Source organism: Liolophura sinensis, chromosome 10 (genome assembly GCF_032854445.1).
Source record: "Liolophura sinensis isolate JHLJ2023 chromosome 10, CUHK_Ljap_v2, whole genome shotgun sequence".
NCBI classification, from domain to species: domain Eukaryota; kingdom Metazoa; phylum Mollusca; class Polyplacophora; order Chitonida; family Chitonidae; genus Liolophura; species Liolophura sinensis.
This window is the reverse complement of record NC_088304.1, coordinates 5127554-5144551: the sequence shown is the minus strand read 5'-3', so window position 1 is coordinate 5144551 and position 16998 is coordinate 5127554. Positions and strand designations below refer to the sequence as shown.

At 38.7% G+C, this 16998-nt stretch overlaps 2 protein-coding genes across 2 annotated transcripts in view; one reads left to right on the top strand and one right to left on the bottom strand.

Annotated features, from left to right (window-relative positions):
* The window catches only part of LOC135476130 (sarcalumenin-like), an 85515-nt gene extending 72324 nt beyond the window's left edge, over positions 1-13191 (bottom strand). Inside the window, exons 1-2 of the mRNA XM_064756042.1 lie at positions 13069-13191; positions 12732-12880 (exon numbers count right to left, since the gene is read on the bottom strand). Coding sequence (XP_064612112.1) covers positions 12732-12846 — 115 coding nt within the window. The 5' untranslated portion in view covers positions 12847-12880; positions 13069-13191. The remainder of the gene's footprint in view (positions 1-12731; positions 12881-13068) is intronic.
* A 212-nt stretch (positions 13192-13403) lies between these two features.
* LOC135476131 (uncharacterized) lies at positions 13404-16774 on the top strand. Its single transcript, XM_064756044.1, has 2 exons — positions 13404-13511; positions 14409-16774. The coding sequence occupies exons 1-2, from the start codon at positions 13423-13425 to the stop codon at positions 15079-15081; spliced, it is 762 nt and encodes a 253-aa protein (XP_064612114.1). The 5' UTR covers positions 13404-13422; the 3' UTR covers positions 15082-16774.
* The last annotated feature ends 224 nt before the right edge of the window (positions 16775-16998 follow it).

The following is a 16998-nucleotide window of genomic DNA, read 5'->3' as shown; positions in this document are numbered from 1 at the left end:
ACAGCGAACCAGCCAATCGGAAAGACAGAAAGATAGCCATCCAATCGGACAGACAGACAGACAGTCAGCCATCCAATCAGACAGCCAATCAGCCAGACAGTCAGCCAGACAATCAGCCAGCCAGCCAGACAATCAGACAGACAGACAATAAGACAGCCAGCCAGCAAGCCAGCCAATCAGACAGCCAGCCAGCCAATCAGACAGACAGAGACAGCCAGCCAATCAGACAGACAGAGACAATCAGACCAACAATCAGACAGAGACAATCAGACCAACAGGCAATCAGACCAACAGACAATCAGGCCAACAGACAATCAGACCAACAGACAATCAGACCAACAGACAATCAGACCAACAGACAATCAGACCCACAGACAATCAGACAGACAGGGAGAGACAATCAGACTGACAATCAGTCAGGCAGACAGTCAATCAGACAGCCAGCCAATCAGATGGACACACAGTCAATCACACAGCCTATCAAACAGCCAGCCAGCCAATCAGACAGACATCCAATCTGGCAGCCAGCCAGCCAGCCAGCCCTGCATAGATCACCATGACAAGATCCTGGTTACTGAGTGCACAGATGAAAAACAGTACAGACAAACATGAACCTGATGTTGTACATGAAGATCATGACCAGTGACAATTTTACCATTGGTGTAACCACAATTTATTACAACGCCAACATGTGACCGTATCACATAACATGCTTACACACACCTTTTACTGACCCCACCTCACGAAAACATCAATAATTCCATGCACAAGGATATATAAATCAGGATATGACTGGGTTTCATATTTGTTGTTCTGCGAAATGCATCTATAGCTACATCTATCTATTTTCAGCTACATGTACATGAATTTACCACCTAGCATGTGACAAGGCGGCCAAACAAAGAGCACCTCTGACATTTATTTTTAATTTTATTATGAAGACAAAAACTACATTGGCTGAATTGAGCTTCACAAAATGCATAATTTTTATCGGTCTACACTGAATAATTCCCTAAGAATTTGCTTGAATCAACATCCTGCAAACACGAGAAAAGTTCGAATAATTTACACATCATCAGCTAATAACAGGACTTGTCTGAACTTCGCAACATTAAGAAATCAACACTTAACTTGACTTTTGTATATTTAATATCACAGTGTTTGAAACGGAAGACAATTTAATCAATGCTTAAGTAATCCTAAAATTGAAAAGGAATTAATGTGAAAATGTTCTTTAATTCTTGCGGCACACACTCTGATTTTTATGTGACAATCTTGGACTATCCTGCTAAAGCTTTATTTTATAACCAAAGAGTTACCTGGCTCTTTAATAGTTTGGCCACAGTATTAAGTTGGCTGGTGTGTCAGGTACCTCGCAAAACCTAGAGCCTTACTTGTAGCACTCTGTGGTGTGAAATTCATTGTCGCAATCATTCATTTGTCATCCCAATTTGGCGCTACAGTACTTATTCAATGTAAGTCTTGTAATTCTTTTCGCATGTTTGCAAGGTGTTTGTTCAAGCATATTCTGAGAACATTATTCCAGTGGTGTAGACTGATAAAATTACATTTTTGTTAAGTCATGAAATTGGTCAACCCAACCAATGTAGCTTTTTCCTTTTTGAGCAGATCAAAAAAGAAAGGCGCATAAATCTCACTCAAAGTTGCTCTTTCACCTTTACAAATATTACACCGTCATTAATTTTGATGTAATTAAGTAACAACACCAATTAGAGGCCACATAACACATTCAACTGACTGTTCCAAGTAGAAAGCCAAAATTGAAAGCACTATTTTTTTTCTTTTTCTTCCTGGTCAAAGCTTTTATGCTGCCTTGAGTAACCTCTATGTAAATCACAGCGAAACAAATTCCCACAAGAAAACAGCACAGCTGAACCACAAGGTCACTTAAGGTGCCAATTTAATACTGGTTATAATAAGGAAGTGTTTTAGTGCCAGTACTACTATCTTGCCAGCAGGTCCTGTGTGTTACAGGTAGCGGACACAGTTACTTAAATAACCTTGTGGGGGAAAAAGGTTAATATTAATGCTCATGTCAACATGCATGTCCTGTATTGATGTGTCAAATCACAGACTGGCTTCAGCCAGGAAGTAACCAGAAAGACAGACATGGTAAATTACCTAAAATTTTGTTTATGGCCAAGTTATACATTTTGTCCGATTTTGAAAGTTATTGATCTTACAAGGGTGTTCTGGCTTTTGTTTGAAAGGTAGATGTAGGATCATACCCTACTGGAAAAGGAAGTTTTTAAAATTACTGATCTGAGACTGGAACAAGACTAATACCACACCTTGGTGGACAATGAAATTGCACGCAACCCAACCTTGGTGACACATGCTCTCAAAGAACTCTTAAAAATGAAGAAATACAAACCATCCTTTTCAGATGGTCAAATCTGCCAAGGGAAATCCGCAATGTCACACAAATGAGCTATCAACATTCATTTATTATCTATTTCACTTATGTTTATGAATTATATTTATATGATGGCAGATTCATTAATAGAGGAAATCACCTTTGAACAGGTATATGTGAAACTTTTAAACTGAAAGCCAAACCAGTATAGTCTGTATAATTTGATCATTAAGAAACCCTTATTACAGATCATTTAGGTTGGTACAGAGTGGTTCTTAAATTACCTGTACTACATTTTACACATTTTCTAGTCCTCCACAAATGACGATATGCACAGATTACTCTGAGATGGGGGGGGGAAGAGAGAAGAGATTGGCAAAGTCCAGTCTGGCAAAGAGGATGGTTCAAGATGACCTGCTAAACATCAGGTGCCAGTCCAAGACTTGGCAACGGCTTGAGATCAGAGACCGAGTTTTCCGCAGCCTTTGCGCGATCCTCCCACATAACTGACATGTTAGTCTGACCTGATCAAAGGCGTCTCGTAAGTTAAGAGCGCTGCCCAGCCTACAGTGAGGAGACGACACAGCCGTCTACCACCATATCCTGGATGCCCACACATTGGCAGCAAACTCGTATGTGTGCCTTCTCTGGAGTCTTCTGATAATATCCCTGTTACCTACAACAATTTCCTTCAAACAATTATTTTTTTTTTTTTTTAGTTTTTGTTTTTTCATTGCACAGCTGGCTAGTCGGACCTGTGAACCATACTTCATTCAAATTTTTCCTGAAATTTGTTTTAATGTGTATAATCAATGTTAATTCCAAACTGTATTTGTTTGCAATGACCAGACACTAAGCTATGTACACATACATGTATTTATAACCATCTAAAATAGCACTATGCTCTTTCTAAAGGTTTTATTAAAAAGTGGTAAATTCAAATACTTCCATGCACCTTTCCGCAGCTTTTGAAGCCCGCTAATGCCACACCAAGTTTTTAATGTTAGAGGAAGGTATAAAAATAAAAGTTAAAAATCATCAGAATTATGGGAAATGTTAGATGTACCAGCAATAGCTCCAGTTAGACACAGTTATGTCATGTTAAACAGAAAGGTTATCAAAAAAACCAAAAAAACAATTTATATAGGGCAAAATAAAAAAAGATGGATTTTCAGTTTCAATTTAAATTTAAAATCTGACTGCCACGTAATCATAGCTCGAGAAAATAAAACTGGCATTACCTTAATCACTGGTTTTCTGCGAATGATCTTAAATAAAGCCAGAAACATTCAGGAGAAAGACTCATATTATACATATACGCATGATGCTAAAAAAAAAAAAAAAAAAAAAAAAAAAAAAAAAAAATTGGCTGCACATAAATGTGTATGACCCAATTCTGCCACCAATATTTCGAAACATTCTAACAGAACTATGGGTTTTAGAGAAACACACTGCGCAGTTTTACGAAGCTTGAAGTTTTAATGACCTGAACAAACCACCTTTAGCCGCATATTCATAATAATTGTGTGCATAAACTCCACTCCAAAAAGTGTGTTAATGCTTGAAAAGTTTGAAGATTTACACTATATACAAGTGCATGCAATGTGCCCGTAATATGCAACTTGGAACTTGTTTACACATACCTACATCTGTGTATGTATGTGTGTATGTGTGTATGTGTGTATATATATATATATATATATATATATATATATATATATATATATATATATATGCAGGTGTCTGACACTGCTGAATGACAGACTCCAGAACATATACTATATTCTTTTGAATTAAGATTAAGAGAAGACAAAATCCTGCTCTTTTGATATTTTGTATTCATGGGCGATGACAACTCCCTACACATTCTATGGATGCCGGCAGAGCTATTTACATGAAAGGTTTAATGGTGAATGCATAATGGTCAAATAAGAGAGTTCACTTTTCACCCATCTGAGCAACCCACATTAGTCTGGTATTGTCGTGCCTTTTCAAATGTCACCTAGCTCAAGAGAGACACCTCAGTGAGACTCAATGCCAAGTGAACTCTCATCAATTCATAAATACCATGGAAAAAAAACAACCTTGGCAATGTTTTTGTCTCCTTTACCCCAAGGTGGGCAAATCCACATAGCATTCATACAAACTGACTCGCTGAGCTTATAAAAAGGAGAAATCTTCAACATTTTCAACACCTCGAAAGAACTGTTTCAGGTGGAATTTGTCATGAAAATGAGAGTAAAAATGCAAGGTTCATAAATTTGAGAATTTATTATTTCTCTGGCCCCTAAAGAAGGTTTCAAAATATTGGTTGCATAGGTTCTTACGGTAAACTAAAATTATGACCTATATTTTGCAACCCAAAAAATACAGGGTTCGCACAGGTATATGAAAATGAAATTTAAGGAGTTTTCACGGAGTTTTTTGTCATTTTCAAGGTTAGTTTAAACATACCATGGTGCAAATTATAGACTATATTTTAAGTCTGAATTATAGATGCTTTAATTTGCATGCATGTATATTGAATAGTATGCACTCTTTTGCAAGAAATATCTGTCCTGCACCTCTGTAATGCAACACATTCTTTGATCCAGCCTTGGCTAATTTAAAAAAATGAACGCCATATATCATCATGCAGGGCTTCCTCTAAGTCAGTATTTTTAGTATTTTTTTTTCAACGTGTCACATTAGCCACACATCAAATTTTGTAGTAAATACTATTTTTCTTTAGCCATACTTCCTTAGCGGCCATGACTCTTGTACAGGTAGGTCTCCTTCTGTAATTCGTTTTTATCTTTTATCAATCTTATCCCCAAAATTCTCATTTGTTAGTTAACAAAAATTGTTTCAAGCATTATTTAATGTAACATAGCTTGCAACAATGCTGAATACCCTTTGTAGATTTCTGTCAAGTAATTGCCATACAACTGTGTTGTTCTTGTTTCCCCGAGATGAGGCCGTTTGAAATGAAAATGAGTGGATTATTTTCATAAGAAAAATTGCGAAAATCTGCTAAAAACTCCAAAAAACTCAAATGGTAGATTTTGTATAACATTTGTATTTTTTCTTAAGCAAATAAATCTGCCGTCAAAAAAAATTCAAATTTTATCGCCATTTCAAAAAATTGTCCTAAATTTGCGACTATGGCTAGTACGAGCGGAAGCCCTGATTATGGGAGAATTATCAGCGAGCTCCCGATATACAGACTCAGCGGTCAACAGACAATATTTAAGTTCGGGACAAATTCAGATTTTCAAGGAGTTTCCAGGGGTATTTGTCTTTTTTAAGGGCTTTCAGGTACTTGAAAATGAAATTGTATTTTTCAAGCACTTTTAAGGAGTTTCAAGGTCTGTGCGCACCCTGAAACACTTTTACAGGCAAATAAATGTCACAAAATAATACTTTTGAGAAATTTTAGGCCAAGCTATCAGTGCAGGCCTCTCTCTAATTTTAATCAAAACTTAAATAGACTCCTTTAGATTCGCATTTCCAGAATCTGGTCTAAATCCATTACCACAATGAAGTTCCTCAAAGCTAATATTTTAATGCATTTAAAGTAAACAGATTTTTGGGGCGCCATTTTTATTACTGTAGTGACGTGAAGCTTTTGTCAACTTAATGTCAAAAGAAGGTACATGTAGATATCAACTGGAAACTTGAAAACATTTGGTGATTTTGAAAATTAGACTTTTTTTAGCAACTGTACACTGCTATCATGTACAACACAGCTGGCCATTCACCCACACACATCTATATATATATATATATATATATATATATATATATATATATATATATAGGACTTGCATATTACATATGTAATACTCTTACATATTTGAGGTTTGAGTAAATGGAACATGTGCCAGTCAAAAATTTGTCTTGCCTTCATTTTCAGAAGAGCCGTATTTCACAGTGATTCAGCAGCTAAGAACAAATAAATACATCTTTTTAAGACAGTTAAACTGCACGTTTCGCAAAAACAGTCTACCAAAGGCTACCTGAGGCAAGTGTTTGTTAATTTTATGTTAATTTTGGGACGATAGTAAATATTTTCAACACAGTCAACTGGATCGTAATTCGGACTGTGAATTACAACTACGACAGTTAACAATCTCCTTATGCAAGAGGGCATTGATTGTAAGTTAGGGCTACAATCATGACATAGTGATTTACAATCATGATAATAGTGATTTACAATCATGATAATAGTGATTTACAATCATGATAATAGTGATTTATAATCAACTTAAGTTTACGATTCCTTTGTGCAAGCGGCCCCAAGTGTTTTGCAGGTGCACATGAATCTAGTTGGGGGGTATTTCAAAGGACACATTTAAAACTTGTCAGATGACTCACATTTGCTACACTAATTGATGAAATACCAACAAACTTTCCCATACATGTATACGGTTTCACTTAGATGTTTTAGAGTGATCAATGAAATGTTTATCAATTAAAATTGGCGAATATTAATAAATCTGGCCTTATGTTGAATTATCCCTAATTTTATAATAATATATAATTCCAACTAAATACACTTCTGGAAAAACCTCCACATGATCTCAATCAGACTTATTTATCAATTATTAAATTATCATATCGAGGTGTATACTACAGCTTTCTTGAAGCACCCATTGCTCACAGATTAACAAAATGTACATGTATGTATAAATACTGTAAATCTTCAACTTCTTCGATGTCTAAAAGACAGTTTTCAGTTGAATTTATGTATTCAATTATCTTGAAAATGAAACAAATGATTTGTATGTGTTAGTAAATTATTTCTTTACTCCCTACAGTTCTTTCAGAATGGTTCACATTGTCTGCTGGGGTGGGTGAAAAATGAGGGTAGCTGTACACTTCAGTCCTAGCAGGAAGCCAGCACTCTAGCCTATTGCCTGAAGGATGTGTTGTATACAGGAGATTAAACAGTGCACTGTGGTGTACTGATGTAGCTACATGTACTTGTTCTACACAAGGCCACACCAATTTAACTTGTTTTACTAACAGAATAAATCTTCTTCCAATATCGTCGGAGGGCATAAAACTTAACCATCTGCTTTGTGGGGAAGGCAGACTGTGCCAGAAAGTTTTCCTGTTCAAGAAATATTGAGTACTCTTGAAAAGGTGGGTTTTCTGTTTTATTCCTAATCCATATACAGTTTATTTGTTTTTTAGTGTTGGCTTGCTTGTAAAACATGAAGTAAAATTGGTGTAGCCTGATTTTAGCTAAACTGACGTCTGTATCTTTGAGACAACCTGTTCTGATGAAATGACCATAAGAAAAAGGAAAGATGGGAAAAAAAAAATTGAAAATGAAATGTGCCAATGTCAAAATCTGTCAATGTCAAAAATAAGCACTGTTTTTTATTGGTGTCGCCCGATGCCTGCACTTGTTGAATAATTAAACCGTTAAAAAGACAGACTGAATTTTACATACGTTTCACAAAGCCAAGATTTCAGGTTGAAAAAGAATCAACATAGAACACATGTTTGGTTTGTCCTTGAAAATGAATGGCTTCCAACCTTCACTTTTAACTTTAGGAATAATACATCCCATTCTGAGCCGTCTACATGTTTTATTATCTGCACTAATATACTAAATATACCCAGACGACCAATTGCAAAAATGGAAAAGTTCTATCTTTATCCTGTGTGCACTAAAATGAAGTTGAGAAATCTGGAAAATATCACCTGACTGTGAATCAAAAGTGAAAATTCCTCCGACATTAGCAGCACGAACTGTTCTTCAGCTCATGTCCACTTACACCTCTGACAATAGCAGCACTAACTGTTCTTCAGCTAATGTCCACTTACATCTCCAACATTAGCATCACTAACAGTTGTTCAGCTCATGTCCACTTACACCAAGAGACCGACATTAGCAGCACTAACTGCTCTTCAGCTCATGTCCACTTACACCTCCAACATTAGCGGAACTAACTGTTCTTCAGCTCATGTCCACTTACACCTCCCACATTAGCATCACTAACAGTTGTTCAGCTCATGTCCACTTACACCAAGAGACCGACATTAGCAGCACTAACTGTTCTTCAGCTCATGTCCACTTACACCTCCCACATTAGCATCACTAACAGTTGTTCAGCTCATGTCCACTTACACCAAGAGACCGACAATAGCAGCACTAACTGTTCTTCAGCTAATGTCCACTTACATCTCCAACATTAGCATCACTAACAGTTGTTCAGCTCATGTCCACTTACACCTCCGACATTGGCAGCACTAACTGTTCTTCAGCTCATGTCCACTTACACCTCCGACATTAGCAGCACTGTTGTTCAGATCATGTCCACTTACACAGAGAGACCAACATAAGCAGCACTAACTGTTCTTCAGCTAATGTTCACTTACACCTCCGACATTAGCAGCACTAACTGTTGTTCAGCTCATGTCCACTTACACTGAGAGACCAACATTAGCAGCACTAACTGTTGTTCAGCTCATGTCCACTTACACCTGTGACAATAGCAGCACTAACTGTCCTTCAGCTCATGTCCACTTACACCTCCGACATTAGCAGCACTAACTGTTCTTCAGCTCATGTCCACTTACACCGAGAGATCGACATTAGCAGCACTAACTGTTCTTCAGCTAATGTCCACTTACTACCTCTGACATTTATTTATTTATTTATTTGATTGGTGTTTTATGCCGTACTCAAGAATATTTCACTTATACGACGGCAGCCAGCATTATGGTGGGAGGAAAGCAGGCAGAGCCTGGGGGAAATCCACAACCATCCGCAGGTTGCTGCCAGACCTTCCGACTTACGGCCGGAGAGGAAGCCAACATGAGCTGGACATGAACTCACAGCAACCGCATTGGTGAGAGACTCCTGGGTCATTACACTGTGCTAGGGCGCTATCCACCCGAGCCACGGAGGCCCCCCACCTCTGACATTAGCAGCACTAACTGTTCTTCAGATAATGTCCACTTGCACCTCCGACATTAGCAGCACTGACTTATTCAGCTAGTGTCCACTTACACCGAGACAAACAAATTGAATGCAGGTTAATTTTCAATCACAAGGAAATTACTCGTTTGAAGTCTCCCATTCCCAAAACAGATCTACAGGTGATGCAAATTAAGCTCCTTGTGATTGCTGTTTGGTAACTACGATAGTGAAGTGCAATGTCAAGTGCCTTATGCCTTCACATTGCTTACAGTGATAAAACCTATTAAAAATTGCTTTTACACCAGATTATAAACCAGTTAAAAATAATACTGATTACACTTTTGAGAAAATTAATCACATGGATTCAGTCTCAGCATACTTATTGAAGTATTCAAATCACAAATCCAAAAGCAGATACGTGCAGTACTATGCATGATGTAGCTACATTGTGTAGTCTACATGTGCCACAGGAAGCTGGTAACAATTTACTTAATATCTGGTTGTTATTTACGAGAAATCTGAGTTTTATATGAGAAATGTGAAGTGCCATGTTACACAAACCAAACCGGTAAAGTTTCACATTAAAAGTCATCATTTACATGTTAATAAATCACACCTTAATTACTACTAACCAAATTTTTTAAACATCTGACCTTTAATCAGTCAATTAGGTAATAATAATAATAATAAATAATAAATGTTTTATTTCAGAACAAACGTCCATATCCTGTGTTAGATACCAAATTTCATTGTGCCCATCCAGGTACCAAAATAAACTTGACGAAAATAGTTTTTAAAAAAGTTTCCCTCCTAAAAGACTTCATGTATTTACATGCAACATTAAGTTAACCATAACAGCATTATGTAGAAGATATGCGTATTTCAGACCTGGCTATGAACAGGATATTGTGAATTCCTCAACATACAGCTAACGAAAATTGAACGTCAATATGTAGATATTTTATACATCTTTGCAATATGATAGTCAAGCATCATTCACAGTAAATAAATTTTTTTTCCAGCAGGAATATTTTCAATATCAATCTGGTTCTTAATATTGTGGTCTTATATGATGGATCATACTGATTTCTGTGTTCAACAACACAGTCTGATACAGTAAAAATTATTTTTCTTCCAATTTATTTTTTCTTACAGACCTACAGTATTTTTGAAAGTGTGAAATTCTTACCTGTGAACAGACTTAAAATCATTTGGGGTGGATAATTACAACAAATAAGGTAAGTTGACCTGCCAATAACCTTCTAATCACAGTCTCTGCTGGATTGAGCTGCTCAACATGCTGCTATATCTGTATGGCTGCGGATTGTCAGAGCACTCTCCAGGCTAGCCAGAGGTAACAGATATTAGATGTTAGAAATCTGCTGTATAAATAGTCAGGCCACCCTTACCTGGTCCCATCAAAAGGTCGTGAAAATAACAGAAGCAGAGGAAATTCTCCACATAACTGTAGTTAGGTTAGTCATGCTGAGCAAGCAGACACGTGGAGAGTTAAGGCTAGGTCTAGGTCACTGTCTGTGTGATAATCCTATTACAGGAAATACATCAAATGTCACACCATGCTGGACACCTGCAAGGCCACTCCTCAAGACACCTGTGGGGCCACCCCTCAGGGCGCCACGCGGGGCACCTGATGGCCATCCCTCCCAGGGCGCCACAGGGGACACCTGTGGGGGCCACCCCTCTTAAGGTACCACGGGGGACATCTGTGGGGCCATCCCTCAGGGCACCACGCGGAGCACCTGTGGGGCCACCCCTCTCAGGGCGCAATGCGGGACATCTGAGGGGCCACCCCCTTCAGGGCGCCACGATGGACACCTGTGGAGACAACCCCCTCAGGGCACCACGCGGGACACCTGTACGGACACCCCCATCAGGGCGCCACGCGGGACACCTGTGGCGAGACCCCCCTCAGGAGGCGCCACGCAGGACAACTGTGGCATGCGTACCCCGCCTCACTGGACAGCTCGTGGCACGTGTACCTTGCCGGGTGGTCAGCCCGCCTCGGCAAGCCCAACGGTCCCCCAGCCTCGGCAAGCTCGACAGTCCACCATAAGAAAGTGAAATTTTGCGATTCCACTGGTGAAAAGTTGCACTTTTGCTGCAGTATTAAAATCGTACGTTTACGTCACACTCACTGCATAAGACTGGGATTGTGATCTGCACCACTCATGTACCTAAATCTTTATTCCCAACACTCTTGGTTATATACCATGCGTATGTAATTAGCACATCCAGATTTCATGAGTGAAAAGGCATAGGTATGTGATAGCAGGTTTCAAATTTGAAGGCCTGATTCAGCGGTCCATGACCTGGATGTTGACGTTGATTAAGCGGTCCAAGATCTGTGTTGATTAAGCGGTCCAAGATCTGCTCACTCGATACCTACATCGCAGCAAACCTCATGAACTGATCTAATCAGAAATAAACTGCATCAGGCAAGTTGAAAAAACACTGTCTGACTTAACTGCTTAATTACAATGGTAAAGATTCTATTTAAACAAGCTTTAGAAACTGGTACCCAATTACACAGAATTCAGGAGTGGAAAAAAAAAGGTTAAAATTTGCAGGTTCTGAAACCTGACAAAGTGATGTGAACTTCCCATACTCTGGGTGACTGGTGATTTCATGGGCTGGCAACTCGCCAGGTCCTGCCTGACTACACAGACAAAACTGACTCAGACAGACTGCTACATCAGGCGAGCTGCCCGGCCAGGCCAGCTAAACACTAAGCTCTTCACAGGCTTGTCAGTCTGCCACACGTGACAATCTCCAACCAGTTCTGGCACTGTGATGAAAGCATTTGACCAGGTTCCCCAGTGCAATGATTCAACAGTTTTCACATTTCATTCCTTAATCATGTAATTCAAGAAACCTCAAATGTCTCTCACCAGTCATGTGCTTTTTTTTTAGATTGCTTCTCATTGAAAAATTGATTGTTTACACACATACATGACATGAACTGCAATATGACTTGTATATGGGAAATCTGATTGGTCCACACCCGCAATACAGGAGTGTGAGAGACAGACATTTTGTCTGCGAGGGCCTTCTGATCATGATCTGGTCATGTGATCCACATCAGCTGGGTGACCTTCCCAACTGCCATATGCATGCACAAACTGTCCAGAAAAACAGAACTTTAATACATTACACTTTCTGCCCTGTCGTGAACAAGTTCTTATCTTACACTATCTCTGAAAAAAAGATGAACTAAATCAAATCCTTTCAGCTATTCCACAATAATTGATACAAGCCAATACAGTGATGACAGACACCAGAAAACACAATTTTTCTTCAGTGAACTGTCATCAACTGACAATCGGTGACAGCGAAGAATTGGTAAGAGCGAAGGGGGATGGGGGAGACGGGGACGGAGGGGGGGAGTTTGGAAGCGAATTTAAGTATATCATTACTTACCATTGTCTGGGTCGGCATACAGTGTGTGACACTCCTTCAGAATTCGTTCGTTTACAGTCTGTATAGCCGAATCGGCTGTATTTGCCGAGGTCTTTTGTCGAACTTTCCCCGACATCTTTTCTGTGCAGTCGTGGATCTTTTTCGCCGGTCTGTCAATGAATGGGGTCAGACAATATGCCACGTCAGGTATGTCACACTCTCATTTCCGACACGCAAATACTTCAAAAACAACTTTTAAGCTACATTTTCCTATTCTTATTTTTACTCCTGTTATGGAAAAAACAAAACAACGGTGTTTGCTCAAAAATTGATTTTTGTTTCAAATTAAAATACTTACGGAGGGTCCCCTCTCGAACGTTCGCACAGACTGTTTCCCAAATTGAGCCTCTCGACGTTATAAAGGCGTTAGTCGCGCCATCTACATCCGCCAGCTGATCGATGGGTGCTCGAGAACCGAAAGTCAAAGTCGAACAATTACGGATTTAACTAGAATGACAGTTCACGATTCACACGACTAAAGTTAAATATCATCCATACATGTAAATCGTAGCATCCACAACACTCACATGTTTAATTCCAACGACACCGGCTCTTTCAACCAATCAAATTTGCAATTTATCGGATCGGCTGATGACATCAAACAAACATTGTCCACTTCCTGTCACATTTCATATGGTTATTGCGGACAGCGATGTCGTTGCTGGGATTAGTGGCAGACTATGGTTCGGATTCTGACAGCTCTAAGGAGGAGGACGATACTGCAAAGAAAGAATCAGCAGTGTCAGTTCATCTCAAATTTATTTCGCTCATTCAGTTATTGTTGAACATTTTCATTTTTAGTTCAACCTCAACTTCTCAAGTTGAACATAGTTCCAGGGTTCAGTGCGTCTTCAACATGGCTATTTTGAAAACAAAGGCATCATCTTTGTCTTCGCAACTGCCGTCGTGTCATCTTCCAAAACTGTCCTGAAATATAAGAAGGAATAATCGACCATTAATTTCTAGTTGTGGAGTGGGTATTCATGTACAATATTATAGCCGTGGCTTGACACATATGCCTCCCACCACAGTGCTGGCTGCCGTCATATAAAGTGAATTATTCTAAAGCACTGCATAAACCACCAGCGGGATACATTATTAACTGACACTCACAAAGACCTAGGCTGACAGTTTATGCAGGGCACTCCGATTTCTTCCATCAATAAAGCTGACTGCCATTGTGTAAATAAAAAAAAAACTGGGCAGTGCATCAGAACAACAATCTAATAAAAACATTTGATACAGCACACATCTTGGAACTTTTCTCTCTCGTAATGGTAGTTAGCAGATGATAAATTGAAAGATAACATGAGAATGGGAAAGAAAATAACAATGGGCAATATCCTGAGAGCTGTGTCTGAATATAAGTAAAAATTATGGTATTTTCGCTCCCAAAAAGAGATTTTTTCGAAGGCCAGTGCTTTTTACCTTTGGTGATTTACTTATATATTTCCAGCAGAATATCATGGTACTTCAACTTTTGTACAAACCCCTAAGCAGCATCCTAAGATAAAGAGAAATTTCAGTATCAAACAGAATTAGCAATCTAGCCATGGAATGAGAAATATTAGGTCAAATACAGTACCGTAGTTAGTTGATGTTGTCATTTCATGTCAGTGCTGTGGTATATGTTCACAGGAAAGAAAAGGAGACAACTACAAAAGGAAGAAATCTGTTAGAATCTACACTGGACAGTACTGATGAGGAGGAAGAGTGTAACGAGACCCCAGAAGTGACAAGAGAATCAGAAGTATCAATAAAACGTTTGCCGAATCCACTGCTACAGAATCCATTGTTGTCTCCTGCAGAGAAGACAAAGCATGACTGCGATGCCTGTGATTCTGTTGGAGTGTTTTCTGTATTCACAAACCAATACCGGGAGGCAGAGAAAGCAAAGCATTCAATTTTGGAAAAACATGTTAAAATGACATGTCCATCTGCAGCTGCCATGGGAGCTAAAAAACAAATCTGTTGGAAATTCAAGCAAGGAAAGTGTAGGTTCGGGAAAAGCTGCAGATATTCTCACGTCCTGGACACTATATCTGTGTCTGACGGTGCACCTCCGGACGACAGTGGGACACAGTTCAGTGATCAGCAAGGTCTCCGAGCTGCGAGGATGTACAATGATCAGCAAGGATGGAACAATGAGCAGCAAGACGATGACAAAGATGATGATAGTTATATGTCAAATGCCAAACGTAAACAACGTGCAGGAATCAATGACACACTGCACCCCTCCAAGAAAGCTTTGGTTCCGTTGGAGAAGCAAAGGGCCACTGAGAGGCCCTGGACTATGCATAAGTATCACTGATATGGGCTTATTGTTACCTTTTGAGGATCACCTACAAAAGATTTCCCTTGGAAAATAAAATAAGTGAGTTGTAAAGGTGTTGTTTTTAAATTAATATGAAATCAATGAAGCGTAAGACTAAATGTGGTGTGTATTTATTTCATTGTTGCTTAACGCTATACAGTTTTTGTCACATGGTAGGAAATACGGTGGGCCCAGGCTCTCCTCAGTTTCCTTCGCCCAAGAAATTATTTTAAAGACAATATCCACCTGAAAGTCATAAAATAACCCTTCAGACATATCCTCCTGACAACCCTAAGACAATCCTTCAGACATTATCCTTCTGAGAACCATAAGGCAATCCTTCAGACATATCCTCCTGACAACTGTAAGACAATCTTTCAGACATATTCTCCTGACATCCACTAGGCAATCCTTCAGACATATCCTTCAGACATCCACAAGGTAATCCTTTAGACGTTATTCTCCTGACAGCCACTAGGCAATCCTTCAGACATATCCTTCAGACATCCACAAGGCAATCCTTTAGACGTTATTCTCCTGACAGCCACTAGGCAATCGGTCAGACATATCCTTTTGACATCCACAAGGCAATCCTTTAGACATTATTCTCCTGACAGCCTTAAAATAACCCTTCAGAAGTATCCTCCTGACAACCATAAAATCATCTTTCAGACATTATCCTCCTGACATCCACAAGACACTCCTTCAGACATTATCCTTGTGATATCATGCTTACAGTCGGAGCAGGGTAAAATCCTCTTTATGCTATCATGATATGGAGCTGCCTGAGAATGGTCGTGGCTTTCTCCAGGGCTCTGCCCGTTTTCCTCCCACTATAATGCTTGTAGCTATTGTATAAGTGAAATATTCTTGAGTATGATGTAAAACACCAATCAAATAAATAAATAAATATATTGTTTAGAAGCTAAAGGTTGTCGCATGTTCAGATATACAGTGCCAGTAGTTGTCTCTGTTTATGGCGTGCTCTAAGTTTGAAGGTTTATATTCTATGAGATGGATTAAAAGTGCTTGTCTTTCAGTTTCTAAGACACATAAGGTGTGAATTCACTTCCTGCCTTGGACAGGGAATTTGTAATATCCCAGATTGTGGGATCATGGTGGCTATAAACTGTAGACTATGATGAAATCGTTGCACAATATGGTGTTCATTAAAGAATATCACCAATATGATGTGACTGATGTCTGTATGTGACTGGTGAGAAAGTTTATCAGGAACTTAAAAAAAAAAAACATTTACGCTGAGCTTAAAACTGGCCACCATGGTATAAATGAAAAATTCTTGAATATGACATTAAACAAAAGTTAACTGAATAAATGAATACTTCTATCCTTTGAGGTATACGGTCATATCCTGTATGCCAGACTACATTATGTTAGTTACATTTTCCTGAGTACAGCAAGAAAAAATAATACCTGTGAAATATTCAAATAACTTAATAAATATTGAGAGTTTATATTACATTGAAGTATTAATGATGGCTAATTATGTCCAAGTTAAACATCTGTTGGACTGTATAGTCATTCTTAAGAGCGTTTGTTGTTGTTGTAGTGGTTTACAAAGAAATTTTTTTACTGGAACAACAATATATACGAAGGAATGATGTTGTTTACGCTGAGAGTCTCTACATTAACTTCTGAAATAAACTCTTAAAGAAATAAAAGCAAATTGATAAGCAAAGATAACCTGTTTTAGTATTGTGTATGAGAGTATCTTGTCTCTTACTTTGGATACATGCCCTAGAGTACAGCGTATCAATCAAGAACCTTGAATTAAAACTAATTGTATGTGTTTGGCCTGTTTCAAAAACAATGGCAATACTTTAATAGGGGAAATTAGACTGAACTTTTGAAATGCAGTCAGTGGTATATATCAGGTGGGCATAAAAAAATGGG